This window comes from Colletotrichum jinshuiense, chromosome 9 (genome assembly GCF_051148585.1).
Source record: "Colletotrichum jinshuiense chromosome 9, complete sequence".
Classification (NCBI taxonomy): Eukaryota; Fungi; Ascomycota; class Sordariomycetes; order Glomerellales; family Glomerellaceae; genus Colletotrichum; species Colletotrichum jinshuiense.
In genome coordinates, this window is record NC_139316.1 from 3,476,136 (window position 1) to 3,490,516 (window position 14,381).

The 14,381-nt window shown below is 52.0% G+C and overlaps 5 protein-coding genes across 5 annotated transcripts; 2 read left to right on the forward strand and 3 right to left on the reverse strand.

The window, feature by feature from the left end:
• Positions 1–8: 8 nt before the first annotated feature.
• On the reverse strand, positions 9–1,863 carry EsH8_IX_000912 (uncharacterized protein; the record flags this gene model as incomplete). The annotated part of the gene is made up of 5 exons (XM_083267248.1): positions 9–27; positions 419–918; positions 977–1,214; positions 1,266–1,489; positions 1,774–1,863. 5 exons carry the CDS (start codon positions 1,861–1,863, stop codon positions 9–11), a joined length of 1,071 nt encoding a protein of 356 aa, XP_083130813.1.
• Positions 1,864–3,364: 1,501 nt separating this feature from the next.
• EsH8_IX_000913 (uncharacterized protein) lies at positions 3,365–3,691 on the reverse strand (the record flags this gene model as incomplete). The annotated part of the gene is made up of 1 exon (XM_083267249.1): positions 3,365–3,691. The coding sequence occupies one exon, from the start codon at positions 3,689–3,691 to the stop codon at positions 3,365–3,367; it is 327 nt and encodes a 108-aa protein (XP_083130814.1).
• A 2,452-nt stretch (positions 3,692–6,143) lies between these two features.
• Positions 6,144–8,028, forward strand: EsH8_IX_000914 (fungal specific transcription factor domain-containing protein; the record flags this gene model as incomplete). Its single annotated transcript, XM_083267250.1, has 3 exons — positions 6,144–6,964; positions 7,023–7,306; positions 7,424–8,028. 3 exons carry the CDS (start codon positions 6,144–6,146, stop codon positions 8,026–8,028), a joined length of 1,710 nt encoding a protein of 569 aa, XP_083130815.1.
• A 694-nt stretch (positions 8,029–8,722) lies between these two features.
• Positions 8,723–12,879, forward strand: EsH8_IX_000915 (uncharacterized protein; the record flags this gene model as incomplete). Its single annotated transcript, XM_083267251.1, has 9 exons — positions 8,723–8,991; positions 9,089–9,167; positions 9,269–9,539; positions 9,659–10,162; positions 10,221–10,381; positions 10,444–10,830; positions 11,339–11,989; positions 12,050–12,184; positions 12,289–12,879. 9 exons carry the CDS (start codon positions 8,723–8,725, stop codon positions 12,877–12,879), a joined length of 3,048 nt encoding a protein of 1,015 aa, XP_083130816.1.
• A 495-nt stretch (positions 12,880–13,374) lies between these two features.
• On the reverse strand, positions 13,375–14,115 carry EsH8_IX_000916 (uncharacterized protein; the record flags this gene model as incomplete). Its single annotated transcript, XM_083267252.1, has 1 exon — positions 13,375–14,115. One exon carries the CDS (start codon positions 14,113–14,115, stop codon positions 13,375–13,377), a length of 741 nt encoding a protein of 246 aa, XP_083130817.1.
• Between the last annotated feature and the right edge of the window lie 266 nt (positions 14,116–14,381).

Below are 14,381 nucleotides of genomic sequence, written 5' to 3' on the forward strand. Positions count from 1 at the left end.
CTCGCCTTTCAATGAGCGAGCGCAGCACTATTTTCCTCAGTTAGCCTCAAAATAGTGCGCAGCATACGAATCAGACGTTTAAATGTTGCGACGCAAAAGCGCAACTGCAATTGCGCTGCTGCGAATTGCGGCTTGTGTATGTCGTGACAAGTGTACATTGTACAGCGTGTTGACCTCGCTGCCTGTCCAAGTTTATTTCCACATTTCACCTATGAAAGGCAGAAAGCGGTTGCCCGTCAAATAAATTCCCTTTGGCTGCTCCCGCAATGAAACAAAGTCCTCGGCATAAAAATACAACCGACACCATGCATAAACGGCAGAAATAAGGACGTTTGGTATGATGACGAACAAAGGAACTGCCATGGACGGGTCTTTGTCCGCTGAGTTGTTGACCTGCGACCGAAGTAGGGTCACCCACCGATTGACCAAGCCCCTCGACCGGCTAGGAGTCTGCTTTGGCTCGCCTTGTTGAGGCAAAGCCTCGGCATCTGCTGTCTGGCTCTGACTCATTTCTGGTGGATTGTGCATGCGTTTCTGGGCTCGGTGCCACATCTGATCTTCATAAAGCCAGTGGAAGGCGCCGTATAATGAAAAGAACATGTGATACGATGCGGCGAGCCGCCATATGAGCTGCTCCGTGGGTGTAGGAAAATGGAAATTCCATCCAATCATGAACGATGCGCTGAAGCCGACGATGAATACCCCACCAAGGGGATAGTATATCAACTCCATGGGACGCCATAGATCAGAGGGGAATCTGTCCCAGAGTTCCTGCTTGATGGGCCGACCGTATGGATGGAGATGCATCATATCGCCCAGTCTCTTGTAGAAACACCAGTACGCGTCGATCCGAAAGATACGAGGGGTTATATCGTCCAAGGGGGTGCGGTACCATGCCGTTGAAAGTTGCGGGTGTGTCTTTGCATCGGATTAGTTTCCGAGGATCAAGTGACATGGGCGTTGTGGAAGCACTTACGTGAGATCTGGCATGCATTCGAATCTCATCCACAGTGACTTGTTGTCCGTCTCGGATTTTTGTCTCAATGAATCGGGGATAAGAAATGGCGGGTTTTGGGTACCAGCAAATGAAGGTTGCAACCATGGCGAAAGTGAAGGACAGCGCAGTGAGCTCCAGTGGTGTGATTGGCAGTCCATTTTTGATTCGATCCATCTCCGTGATGAAGAACCAGACTGCTTGCCAGAGAGTGATCAGTCTGTTAATAATTAGTATTGAGTAGTGCAAACGATGATGAAGATAGCCTCACCTTGACAAAGTGTCGATTGTGTTGCGCTCCGAGATATCCATGGAATCCATGTTCGGAAACTCAACAAACTCATGCTTGACAAGATAATGTAGTTGCTCGGCGTCTATTGGGAACCCCTCGGGGAAATCGGGGCTTTTGAGAAAGATGCCTCCCATATCGACGAAAAATGCATGCGTGTAGGTCCATTTCTGGTTGCCACACAAATGCTGGTCTCTCTTGAATTGCTGATCACATCAAAAGTCAGCGGTTGCAGATTGTCATTTACGCGAATTCCCTATACCTTAACGCTCCTACGAGCACTAGAGAGCTGGCCTACTGCAAGTCCGAATAGAAAATCAGGACCTAAGAGTCCGATCATGGCAAGGTTAACCTTATCAAAGACGCCATGATACCACTTGTCTTTTGGCGAGAGAGCATTTGGATGCGTAGATACCCAGACACAGAGCACAATAGTCAAGAGGCTTGACCAAAGAATGTCAATGCTTCCTCTGTCTCTGCCGGCTGCCACCCAACCTTGGACAGTTGTATGGATATCGGTCTGGTTGATGCTATCGCGGAGCGCAAAAAGGCTAGAGTAAGGAATCCGCAATAAGTCCATGTGCTGAAAAGATGCAGTATGCAAGAAATGAATTCTTCAAAAAGCTCTCCGAATGTGGGACTGAAAACCAACCAAGTGGGGTTTCGAGGGTGTAACGCGGTATTGATGCTCAAACAAAGAATCCAATATAGCTCATTTATGGCTGCCGGAAATTTGAACTGTGAAAATAAACATTAAGATGAGCGATGTCTATTCTGAGAAGGGAGGAGAAGATGAAGACATGCCGGGCAATCTTCAACGCCTGTGAGGGTGAAGGCCTTGGGGGCTGTTAGGCCAGCATGCATCTTTAGTGAGCAGGTCCCCATCAGTATGCATGTTTCGAATCTCATGTAGGGTCGCTCATCCACAGATATCATGTTTCGTGAGCCGCTGTATGACAAGGGGATAAAGCAGGCTGTATGCCAAATGGTACCATTTCTGGACGCAAAGGGGGCCAACAACCCAATCTGTCTCAATACGCAGTCTGGGATGCACAAGCGCCCAATTCTCAGAGGTAATTAAGCGAAAAGAGGTATCTGTACATTGAAATCTCAGGCGACCTGAGCGGCAAGCATTTAAAAACGATCTTTTGGACCAATAGTACATCGTTGTGGCACTTGTTGGTTCAAGGTTGCTCCTGTAGCTTGGCGATAACTGGGGTGTTGTTACAGATAGCCGCCAACTGACCAAGTATGGAAATATCCTGGCTGCCCTGAAGAATCCGTACCATGTGCACCAGCCGAATTCGTGATTTTCCTAAATTAATCGAAATAACGTGGTCGGGAGGCACCGGCTATTCTAAATACATTTTGCAACGTTGCCGATCGTTCGGACGTTCGTCAAAGCAGGACGCGAGTCACACAAATCCATTATTTTTTTGATACTGCAGAGATTCTAATCTATGTAGCCATAGATGCCAGCATAGTATCATATCGCAATAGACACAAAACCTAGGGTCGACTTTAACTCCATTTTTGCCCAAGCATGCTCATTCCTTGACTCGTCACACGCGATTCCTTGCAGCAGTCCCCGCTGAAATACCTTCCGACATGCTAGCAGAGGCAGCCCACTTCCCTTGCATAGCATCATGTCATCTACAAGAGGTGCATTTTCATGACCCAGGACGAGTTAGGGGCAAGTCTTCTCGTTCCAGGAGAATCGCGACTGAGTAGCCTGTTTTACAGTGCCATTTTGTTGAAGCTGGCTTGCAATCAAACCTGCGAGCCCTTGAGTAACCCCAAGCGAAAGTTATGGCTCAAATGAAAAAAAGTTGCGGTATTGTAGAGTTATTATATGTTATAGTACTACCCAGTATCGAAAATATCGGGCATGAATTATGTGGTGAAGGGTCACAAGAGTTGATAGCGTGAGATATGAACCACATTCCCTGACAATCTATGGAATCTAACTACTTCGATCCTCTTTCTTCCTCTTAATTTAGCAGACAATAGCCCAAATTTGAAAGAATTATAAGTGATTGCCACCAAAAGCTCAAAATTCATATTCGAACAGTTGCAACAACTTATGACGTCAAAAAGCCCATTTGCTTCCAGGCTCTCACATAACCCCTAGCAACCTCAGAGCTCACAGGGCCCACGCCAGCCATGATTTTGGAATGCTCCTGCGCTTTGGTAATATCCTGGATCAGGTCGCTGCACGATATGCGCTCGAAGTTGTGGTCCAAGAAGTCTACGATCCAGGACGCCGGATTCTCAGTTTCCGGCAGTGGCGAGCGGCAGACTAGTCGGAGCCAATCGCGGAAGGGCACGATGCCACTGGGTGGGATGCCGAGCGCGTCAGACAGCACCGGCGACATCTCCTTCCATGGCTGACCGACGGGGTTGTCCATATGGTAAGCTGGAGAAGGGTAATGAACATAGTTATCCTTGCATACAATAATCATATAGCGTAATAGACCAGGCTGCAGCATGGGGGCTAGGTTCTCAGTTCACTATCCGTGCCGCCATTACCAAAGTTCTCTTGCCATCTCCCAGTACCTGGCCGTGATGACCCCAAACTCACGCCCAGGGTTATCCGAGGCGTGTCATACTGTCAGAATGCGAGTCGTACAGCGTGCGCAGGGCTGAGAACAAGCAGGGAAGAGGGGTATAGAGGGGATGGAGTAGAATAAAACGGAAGAATTTGATTGGCGCGTTATGTCGATGTTCTGACAGGGCGTACGATATGATAGATCAGATGAGATTGAGTGGCTTGCCCCTGCTCGACGTGGACTGGGACTCGTCCGGAATCTCTGATTGTGCAAGTAAAACTATCGGCCCGAGGTTTTCTTGTAGAGGTAGGCATCATCATCGTCCTGTCGTTCTCACCGGTAAACCCTTGTGATGAGGGGGAAATGAGGGTGTGGCGTTGTCAACACAGGCTTGCATTTTCTGGATTCGAATCCAAGCGTCTCTAGATGGAGCTAATGACCCAGTCCTCCACGCATATCACAGTCTGGATCCTGCAGCACATCGTCCGAAGGTTACATTGTAATGCCTGGCAGGGTTCTGGGGCCTGTTCTTCAACATTCCTAGGAAGTTGGGTAGGGGCACTGATCCCCCCACGTAGAGCAATGTCCCTAGCTCGTCTCGACTTACAAAAACAGCTACAGGATACGTGTTCATACTCATTTGATTAGGATGCCAAGTCTTGAAAGGTCTACTCTGTTCAATTACGGGCGAATGACCCATGCCGCCAGGTCTAGATGTTTGGTTGGGGAAGAATACGTTGTATGGCCGTAAACAGGGCGGCGAGGTTGGTTGTCAGCCAGGGGTCGGCAGCATACCTGCAAAAAGTCCAGTACAGGGGCATGGGGAGCATAACGGAGAGTGTCCGTACCGCTAAGTTGTGTGCGTCTGTCTCTTCCTACAGGCCCCTCGGCCCACCTGTCATCCCATCCCACTCCAACGGCGTTCTCAGCATGTGGAGAAGCCCGGAAGCTATGGCCAGAGTTGAAGTAGTTCAATAGGCTACTTGTGCAACGACGGTACTGTCATAGCTGGCTATCCTGGAGGATTCTAGTCAGATGCTGTGTAGCGTGAGTATGGATTTCCAGTCAACTTGGACGCAATAAAAAGAAACATGAAAGACAAGAAAAAGATAAAGAAGAAGAAAATCATCTTCCTTGCAGAAACTCAGTTCCGCACTGCCGGAAGTGGTTTGTGTGAGGCATGTAAGGCGCATGCATCCGTCTCCAACGGCTCACTGATACAGTATCCGTATTTACTGAGGCACAAAACGTAACGTGGGAAAAGACCATTTCTGCAACGCCGACCACCCTTGTGCCACACCGCCCGTTAGTGGCCGGGCGCGACCAACCCTAAGTCTCTCTCTCTTTGGCCAGTTGGTTGTCTGGGCCGAGCTGCGCTAACGAGATATTCCTGGCCGTACTCAAAGGCCTCAGTTTATTCAACATAACACTGGCTTCATCCTCCCCGTTCTCAGCCATCTTGGCCGGGCGATCCAATGCTTCCCCTCTTCTGCGTCCTTCCAATCATCTACATATGGTGTAAAATGGTCCGATGTATGCCTGGCTTTGGACAGGGGCAGAGGAGTGGTGCAGATATGAAAGTGTACGTACCACGGTACGTACAATGACTAGGTATGTAGCATTTAACATCAACTACATCAGGTACAAGCGTCAGCAGTAGCCGAGTCACCGAAGTTGTCCCGCTGCAGTCCCAGCCATGATGGGGCGGCGCGTCGACTTCAGACATGTCGGATTTCGGGGTTCAAAGTCCGGTCGTAACGACGGGACCCGAATCTAGTCCGCAGCCCGCCTCCTAACAACACGGTGGCCTACATCCGCAACTGCTTCATGGTGTTGGATTCTAACGGCCGATTCCCGCTCTCCATCGCAGCACGTTCAACGCAAAACGACCAGCTTCCAAACCACACTGGGCTCGCACCAGGCACTGCACCTAGCATGAACAGCAGAGGGGCCATGCGCCAATCAGCCCCCTACGGCCAGGCTTGTCTGCATTGCTTCAAATCCAAGTGCAGGTGTATTGGCCGTGCCGATGGCGGCGACGGTTGTGAAAGGTGAGTCTGGCCCGCACCCCAGAGGGACTTTGGCGTAGCGACCAAAGTGAATGGCCCGCCGCTTACCTGCCTGCCTGCTTGTTTTCTTGCATCCCCCCTCCTATTCTGAAATTCCATAATGCCCTAACAATACAGTTCTCTCTGTCTTCACTCTGATCAACTACTGACACAATTCTAGGTGTCATCGTCTCAGTAAGCAATGTCAGCCCTCTAGCTCGGCTCGCAGGCGCAATGGCCAAACGAACCAAGACTCCAACGCTATGATGGCCCAGTTGGAGAGTAAGCTCGACAACCTCGTGTCCGTCTTGCAGTCGGTCGCTAATTCGGCCGACTCATCAACGGCTTTGCGCAATCTCCTTGATCAGCAGGGTGTCACGGCCCAGGGTCACCTTCCACAGGCTGGCCCAGCAGCTACGCCGCCTTCACTGTCGAGCTCCGTTGCCCACTCTGCCAACGGCCACGTCGTCTCAACATCGTCGATCAGCTCGCCCCCGTTGACATCCTTGTCGTGCTCCCCGGCACCGACGCATGCGCCCCGCACAGACAGGGCCGGCGCTGGCGCGAGTCTATACGAGCCGTCGCTGGATGAAACAGAAAAGTATCTCAGCCACTTCCGATCCCACATGTTGCCGTATCTGCCATTCATCCATCTCCAGCCCGACCTATCGGCAGAACAACTACGCCTTGAACAGCCTTTCCTTGCTCGGGCCATCATCGCCGTCTCGTCCACTTCGATACAGCACAAAGTCGAGCGCGGGCGAGAGCTAAAGAAACTGTTGGCGCAGGAGTGTTTAGTCGAGAATCACTCGAGCCTCGATTTGTTGCTTAGCCTCCTGACTTATGTGGCATGGGGTTCCGACCACTTCCTCACAAAGTCTGAGACGCTTTCTCGCCTGATAATGATGGCCATGTCCATAGTCTCCGATCTTGGCCTCAACAAGCCGTTGCCGCCCGACGAGCACATGATTGGACCTTTTGTTCCCGAGTTCCAATGCCCAGTCCGCTTCACCAGCTTGGAGACTGGACAACCTCTTCTGGAGCGGCAACGGGCCGCCCTAGCGTGTTTTCTTCTTAGTTCCATGTGCGTGCCCAGGTTCATCAAGATAAAGCAGGATGAGCTTCTTGCTGACCAAATACAGAATTTCATCCTATTTTTCGCAGATTGACGCTATGCGTTGGACACCCAGAATGGAAGAGCACCTGCGCGCGGTCGCCACTAACAAGGACTGCCACACCGACGAGGCGTTTGCCTTCCAGGTGCGCCTGCAGTTGCTTGCGCAGGAGACTGTGCGGGCTCGGGAACATTTAGAAGCAAACCAAGGCCAGGGAGTAGCCGTGCCCCCGGTCTCTCTTTTTCTCGGGACCTTACAGAAACAGCTGCAGGATCTGAGAATGGTCGTCCCTTCGCTGCAGCCATCACATGGTAAGATATATCCCACCCCACGGTTTTTTTTCTTTTTCAGTTCGACGACGCTTGGTGTCAGACGCCCACAGGAGCGGCCTCCGTACGAGTAAAGATGCCATGCTAATGTAGCCTCAGATATGCTCATGTTACATCTGCACTATGTGGAACTATGCATAACAGAGACTGGGCACACAGCAAACTCCAAGGCACCGGTGCTCCCGGCATGCGGTAGCAGCTCCGCCGGCTGTGCGCCCAACTTTGAACGGCTGGAATGCCTCTGGCGGTCCGTCAATGCAGTCAAGTCATGGCTGGACATCTTTTTTCTACTCTCGCCTGCGACCTGCCGTGGTCTTTCCTTTCTGTTCTGGGGTCAGTTTGCCCGCTGTCTGGTAACACTGATTCGGCTCTCGACACTGGAGGACCCGTTATGGGACCGACAGGCCGTCCGAAATGTCGTTGATGTGCGCCTGGTACTCGACCGCATGGCCGAAAAGATGGAATTTGACGGTACAGAAGCGGGGTTTCAGGCCGACGATGACCTTTTTAGACAGTTCCCACGGATGGCGCGCATCCTTCGAACCTGGATCGGGGCCAAGATGGCCCCCGAAGAACCCGCAGAACAAGCTGCGTGGGCTAGTCTTGCGGGAGATAGTATGGAAGGGGCGGAACAGATGATGCCGTGGATGATGGAACTCTCAAATGACGAATGGCTGGGTGAATTTCTAGCTGGCGTGAGATAGAGAAACTAATATCAGTTGCCAAGCACTTTGCCCTTTGCAAAATCCGCAAATTGAATAAGAAAATGGGCCTGTAATCAACTAGGCCAACAAGGAATAGATACAACAGTAACTTCTTGGTCTATCGTATCCGCATTGTGATTTTTGTTCATGAAGTAGGGAAGGTGACAATAGAATAAGAATGGCATTGATCGTGACAGGGGACAAGAGAAGAGTTGTAGGCAGAATTAACCAAGATTTGGGTACAACCGTAATCCTCGTTCTGGCTATCGTTTGGAGGCCAATTGAATCCAGGGTCTTGATCCGGTTCCTGCGGATTTCAGCCGCCGACCGAAAACCGGCTTTCGGAGTCCCGTGTCCGATCCCGACCAAGACAGCGTTTCGTGCCTGACGTCCGGAGGGGGTTCAGAGTCCGCCGCTTCCACAGCCCCTAATTCAATAACCATGGGCACACAACGTATAGACCTTTTTTTTTTTTTTTTTTTGACCGTCCGAAGAATGGAGATTTCGGAAATTGCATAATCGCGTTGGCCAACTGTGGAAGAGATAGGACAAAAGACCAAGTGATTCTCCATCCCTTCAAAACTAGTTGCTTCCTACAACGTTCAATATCTCTTCCTCAACAGCAGCATTCCAAGACGTCTCCAGAGATATCGAAAAGTTCCAGGCTAACAAGCAACGTCTAAATATATTTGACATGGCGACCTCTGCACTCTCAGTCGACAAAAGTGAGACGACAGTTGCCGGCGATGGCCCGGACTCTTCGCCGCCCAGATCCGTCCAGACGCCACCATCGGATGCCTCTCCTGCGCAAGACAAGCGTGAAACCGTCACTCGGGTCCAGATCATCCTGATCTTGGTGCCCGTTACGCTGGTGTATTTTCTGGTTATGCTCGACAACTCAATCATCGCGACGGGAATCCCCTCCATAACGTCGGAGTTCAACTCACTCCTCGATGTTGGCTGGTAGGTAACGCGCAGGCACACACACACTATCTGCCATAGTATCCTTAATTACAGCGCAGCTATTGGCCAATCTTACTGACAAAAAGGAACGATTCAGGTATGGAAGCGCGTATCAGTTGGCGAGTTCGGCTTTCCAGCCCATGAGCGGCAAAATCTACACCCATTTCAGCACAAAGGTGAGCACTTGCGTCCGTACAAAGTTGCTGTACTTCTCTCGCGGAGGACCCGAAAGGTCCCCCCAAATATGTCTGCATTTCTGACAGATATCTGTCTTCAGTGGTCATTTCTCTCCTTCTTCGTTCTCTTTGAGATTGGCTCGGCGATATGCGGCGCGGCCCAGTCCTCTGTCATGTTGATCGTGGGGAGAGCGATCGCTGGCTTGGGATCCGCAGGCATTCTGAACGGCGCATTAACTATTATCTCCTGCATTCTATCACCGCATAGTCAGGCCATGGCCATGGGCATCAACGTCGGCCTGGGCCAGATAGGTGTCGCTACCGGGCCCTTGATCGGCGGTGCCTTCACTGAAAACGTCTCGTGGCGATGGTGTGAGTATTGTGCCCCTCCATACAGCGTTTTTCGATTTGCGCCAAATTGATGGGACATCTCCGAGCAATACCATCCATCTTGATAAAGTACAAACCTGGCTGACAGTGTCTGTTCCCAGGCTTCTATATCAACCTACCCATCGGCGCGGTGGTCATTGGTCTCCTCCTTTTCACCCACATTCCTGAAGTACGGCCCAAACAGCCCGTCCGAGTGGTTCTCGGCTCCTTTTTCCAACTTTTTGACATGGTCGGATTCGTTCTCATTGCCCCGTGTTCTATCATGCTGCTCCTGGCGCTGCATTACGGCGGCAATGAACACGCCTGGAATAGTTCCGTCATCATTGGCCTATTCGTTGGCTCTGGCCTTACATGCATCACATTCTTGGTGTGGGAGTACAAGAAGGGCGAAGACGCCATGGTACCGTTTTCCATGCTTAGACAGCGTATTGTATGGTGCGCCTCGTTCGCCATGTTCTTCATTTCCGGTGTGCTGTACTGCGGAAACTACTTCCTGCCCATCTACTTCCAAGCCGTCAAGAATGACTCGGCTATCATGAGCGGTGTACATACGCTTCCAACTGCTGTGGGCCAGGCTGTTTTTGCTATGCTTGCTGGCACTCTGAGTAAGTTGCCCCGGCCGTGTCAGTTCTTCTCCTTGCTGACCATCTATGCACGATATAGTTCACGCACTTGGATACTATCTCCCGTGGGTCCTCGTGGGAACAGCCTTGTCATCTATCGGGTATGGTCTCCTGTCAGGTCTGACACCCTCCACCCCCGTCGCCAAGTGGGTAGGATACCAGATTCTTTACGGCGTCGGTATCGGCTCGGCGTTTTCGACGGTAAGATTGGCCCCAATATGCACCTATTTCGAAGACAGAGTACTGAATTGGCGGAGTAATAGTCCTTCATCGCCATTCAGAGCGTGATCCCCGCGCCGCAGATCCCCGTCGCCATGGCCATTGTTATCTTCACGCAGTACCTTGGCGGCGCCACGTGCCTGACGACGGCCCAGACCATCTTCAGCAACGTCCTGCGCAGCGAGGTCAAGAAAAATGCTCCGAGTGTCGACGCAGAAATTATCGTTCATGCCGGCGCCCGATCGATCCGCCAGCTGGTCTCGAGCGCCGAGCTGCCTGGCGTCCTCAAAGCCTACAGCACCGCAGTCGGTCATGTCATGTATCTCGGCGCCGGCATCAGCGTCGCTGCATTTGCATTCGGTGCGGGTCTCGGGTGGAAGGATATCCGCAAGGGGCATACGAAACCGGCCCAGTCCGAGTCTGATGGGGCGGTGGCGTCGGAGAAGACGGAGAAGACGGAGGACTGAGACAGGGAGAATGGCTTGAGGAGCCATGTGTTGTTGGAATCTCTTCGGAGCTCGCTTTGTCACTATCGGGCATTTTAGATGCCAGACTTTCTTACAGTAACTTTTGTTCTTCATTCAGCCCTTTTACTACTAATTACGGAATAGGGGTTCTTATAGTTTATATCTAATTGATATATCAGGAGTTCTGTCTACCACAAAACTTGGCGTGTTTGTGATAACAAACTGTGCAAGCATCCAGCCGACCATGGCTGGCTTGAGTAGAGTATTAAAGATACCAGCTTTACATGTACGGCTTCTATATGCTACTGTTGGCACGCCTGAGAAACGCGAGCTGGTGATGAACAGGTACGACATCCCAGCGGACCACATTTTCAACAGCCGAGACAAATCATTTGCTACCAACGTCCTCGCAGCAACTGACGGCCGTGGTGTCGATGTGGTTATAAACTCCCTTGCTGGACCTCTTCTATAGGAAAGCTTCAACGTGCTAGCTTCGTTCGGCCACTTTGTCGAGATCGGAAAACGTGACTTGGAGCTCAACAACTATCTCGAGATGCGTCCATTCAACCGCCAAGTCTACTTCTCGGCATTTCACCTGCTTGCTCTCATGGAGCACAAGCCGCGAGAGGTGCACCGAGTCCTGGCTGAAGTCGCCCGTCTCCTCGAAGCCAAAGTCATCGCTCCCGTCCACCCGGCCACGGCTTATCCTTTGGCCGACGTTGCGAAAGCTTTCCGCATGATTCAGACCGGCAAACACATGGGCAAGGCGGTACTCTCCGCTAGCCCAGATGCACAAGTTCCTGTGCTTCGACGTGTCTCGACCCCGAAATTCTCTCCAGACGCGTCTTACCTGCTCGTGGGCCGGGTGGGGGGAATCGGTCGCTCTATTGCGCATTGGATGGTGGCCCATGGAACCAAGAATCTGATCCTACTGTCACGCAGTGCGGGCGTTGGTAAGAAAGCCGCAGCATTCCTAGACGAGCTGAGGGATATTGGCTGTCGTGTCAAGCTTGTGAGTTGCAATGTCTCGAACGAGGAAGACCTCGCGAAGACGTTGCGTTTCTGCAAGGACGACGGTCTTCCGCCAGTCTGTGGTATTATTCAAGCTGCGATGGTTCTTCAGGTGAGTAGCTCCCGAAACCCAAGTCTTCAAGGTGAATCTCAGAGCTAACTTTCTACTCAGGATACCGTCTTGGAGCAGATGACGCTTGCCAATTACCAGGCTGCCATCCTACCCAAAGTACACGGGACCTGGAATCTGCATAAAAATTTCGAAAACGCCGGCGATCTGGACTTCTTCGTCATCCTCTCGTCGGCCGTAGGTCCAATTACTCGGCGACCGGATGCTACCAGGATGCTCTCGCCCGCTGGCGTATCGCGCACGGGCTTCCCGCTGTCTCCATTGACCTCGGCGCCGACAAGGCCATTGGAGTGGCTGCCGAGACCGCCGGTGTCCTGGGGCGCCTGCATAGGCTCGGCCATGTGCCGCTGAGCAAAGATCAGGTCCTCGCAGTGCTAGGTAGCGCCATCCTCGCCCCGTACGAGCCCCAGGTCGTGGTTGGGCTAAACTCCAGGCCCGGCAATCATTGGGACGGGGATGAAGAGTCCCTGTTGGGACGCGACGCCCGGTTCGCCGCGTTGCGAGACCACGAGACCGGCCAGGGGCAGGGCGGAGCCGGCGCTGGCGCGTCAGGCGACAGTTCGGGCTCTCTTGCAGGCAGGCTGGGCGCAGCGGCCTCAATGGACGAGGCGGTCGAGCTTGTGGGCGCGGCCATCGCGGAGAAGCTGTCCGACATCTACATGATCCCCGTCGCGGACATCGAGCTAGCAAGTCGACCTGTGCAGTATGGCATCGACTCGCTCGTTGCGGTCGAGCTGCGGAATACGCTGGTTCAACAAGCCGCGGCCGAGTTTTCTATCTTCAGTATCATGCAAAGCGCGTCCTTGGCCGTCATCGCTGCTGATGTTGCGGCTAAGAGCGCTCATGTGGACACGTCTCGGTTTGGGTCGTAATGTCGGAAATTCAGCCAAAGAAATTTGGACAACAAAGAGAATATAGCAGCGGTGTTGTTGGCCTGGAAATACCTAGAAAACTGTCTGCACATGATAAATTTGTCGGATTGCGCACAAATCTACAGCGATGTAATGTGCTGTGCAGCGCAATTGGTAAAACGGACACAAGCACTGGGGTCAGTGGAATTGGCGAATGTTAACGTCCGACTGGGGATAGAATGATAGTGTTGATCCACCCTAAAAATACCTATATAACTGAAGCCCTGTGTAAGAAGCTATAAGAGACAAAGGAACTGTTTGAAGCTATGTGAAGCATCCGCGGTATCTACCTAGTTGACATACAAGTCCGTATGTCCGTCCATATACTTTGACGATATAAATCAGCAATTATACCTTAACCAAAACGCCATGCTCGACTGGAGCTGATCCAGTGCTCCTTTCATCAATACGTTATAAGACATTATACAAATAAACATTGACTCTCGACACGAGTCATCAAATCCGCGCAGGCTTGATCTTGCTCAACTCCGTTGGCAGGCTGGAGTGCCTCACCGAACTTTCCCCGTTCCAGCCTCGGAACATAGGATGGGAAAGCAAAGGCGGCGTCTTAAGCCGTATCGTTGGGGGCCGGACCGGACCACCAGATTCCTCTTCAACGGGTAGCATCACTCGCCTCGCCGGATACTTCTTGTGCAGAAGCTGCCACGTTCTTTCGACGCGGGCTTCGTGTTCGATCCAGTCGCCACGGACTGACATTAGCAGCGCCTCACCTTCCTCCTCACTGCTGCTTGTCCCAGACCTACTGCGGCCATGCCATGTTCTCGACCGGGTTCGGGCAGGTGGCGAGACGGGTGTGATGGGAGTGACGGGAGCGACGGTGACGGACGACCGGTTCTGTAGGGACTTTCGAATAATGGTGTCACGCAACTCCTCCTCCGCCAACATTATGCGCGACTGACTCAGCTTCGTTCGACGGGCGTACTCATCCCAGGTGAGATCAGGGTCACGGAGACAGGCGGCCTTGTAATCCTCTGCTAGTTGTCTTTTGCGTCGGGTTATGACGAAGTAGATGGCGATAGCGGCGAAGAGAACGAAGGCGGAGCCGAGAACAATGGACACGATGATCAGCGTTTGGCGGCCTGGGGGGCTAGGGACTGACTCCGCAAAGTCGACAGCTACGGGATCGGTAGAGCGGCCAGTTTTTGTGTTGGATCTTGAGGTGAGGGGGACAATCATCTTTCCCCCAGAGATTGGTACGGCAATGTGCCGTGGGATGTAGCGAGTGACGAATGAGAACTTGATGACTATAACGACTGTAGTGCAGGCATAAATTTGCCACAAAAGAACGGCCGGCTTGGAAGCGACTGTGGAATGAGTTGAAGATTCTTGACCGGTGTTTGTGGGTGACGTTCTCTCGTTGGGGGGGAGGGAGTGCAACTTTCTATTTGACTACTTGCAGATACTGCAAACCAGCGAAAAAGGCGGTAATCTATTTAAAAATG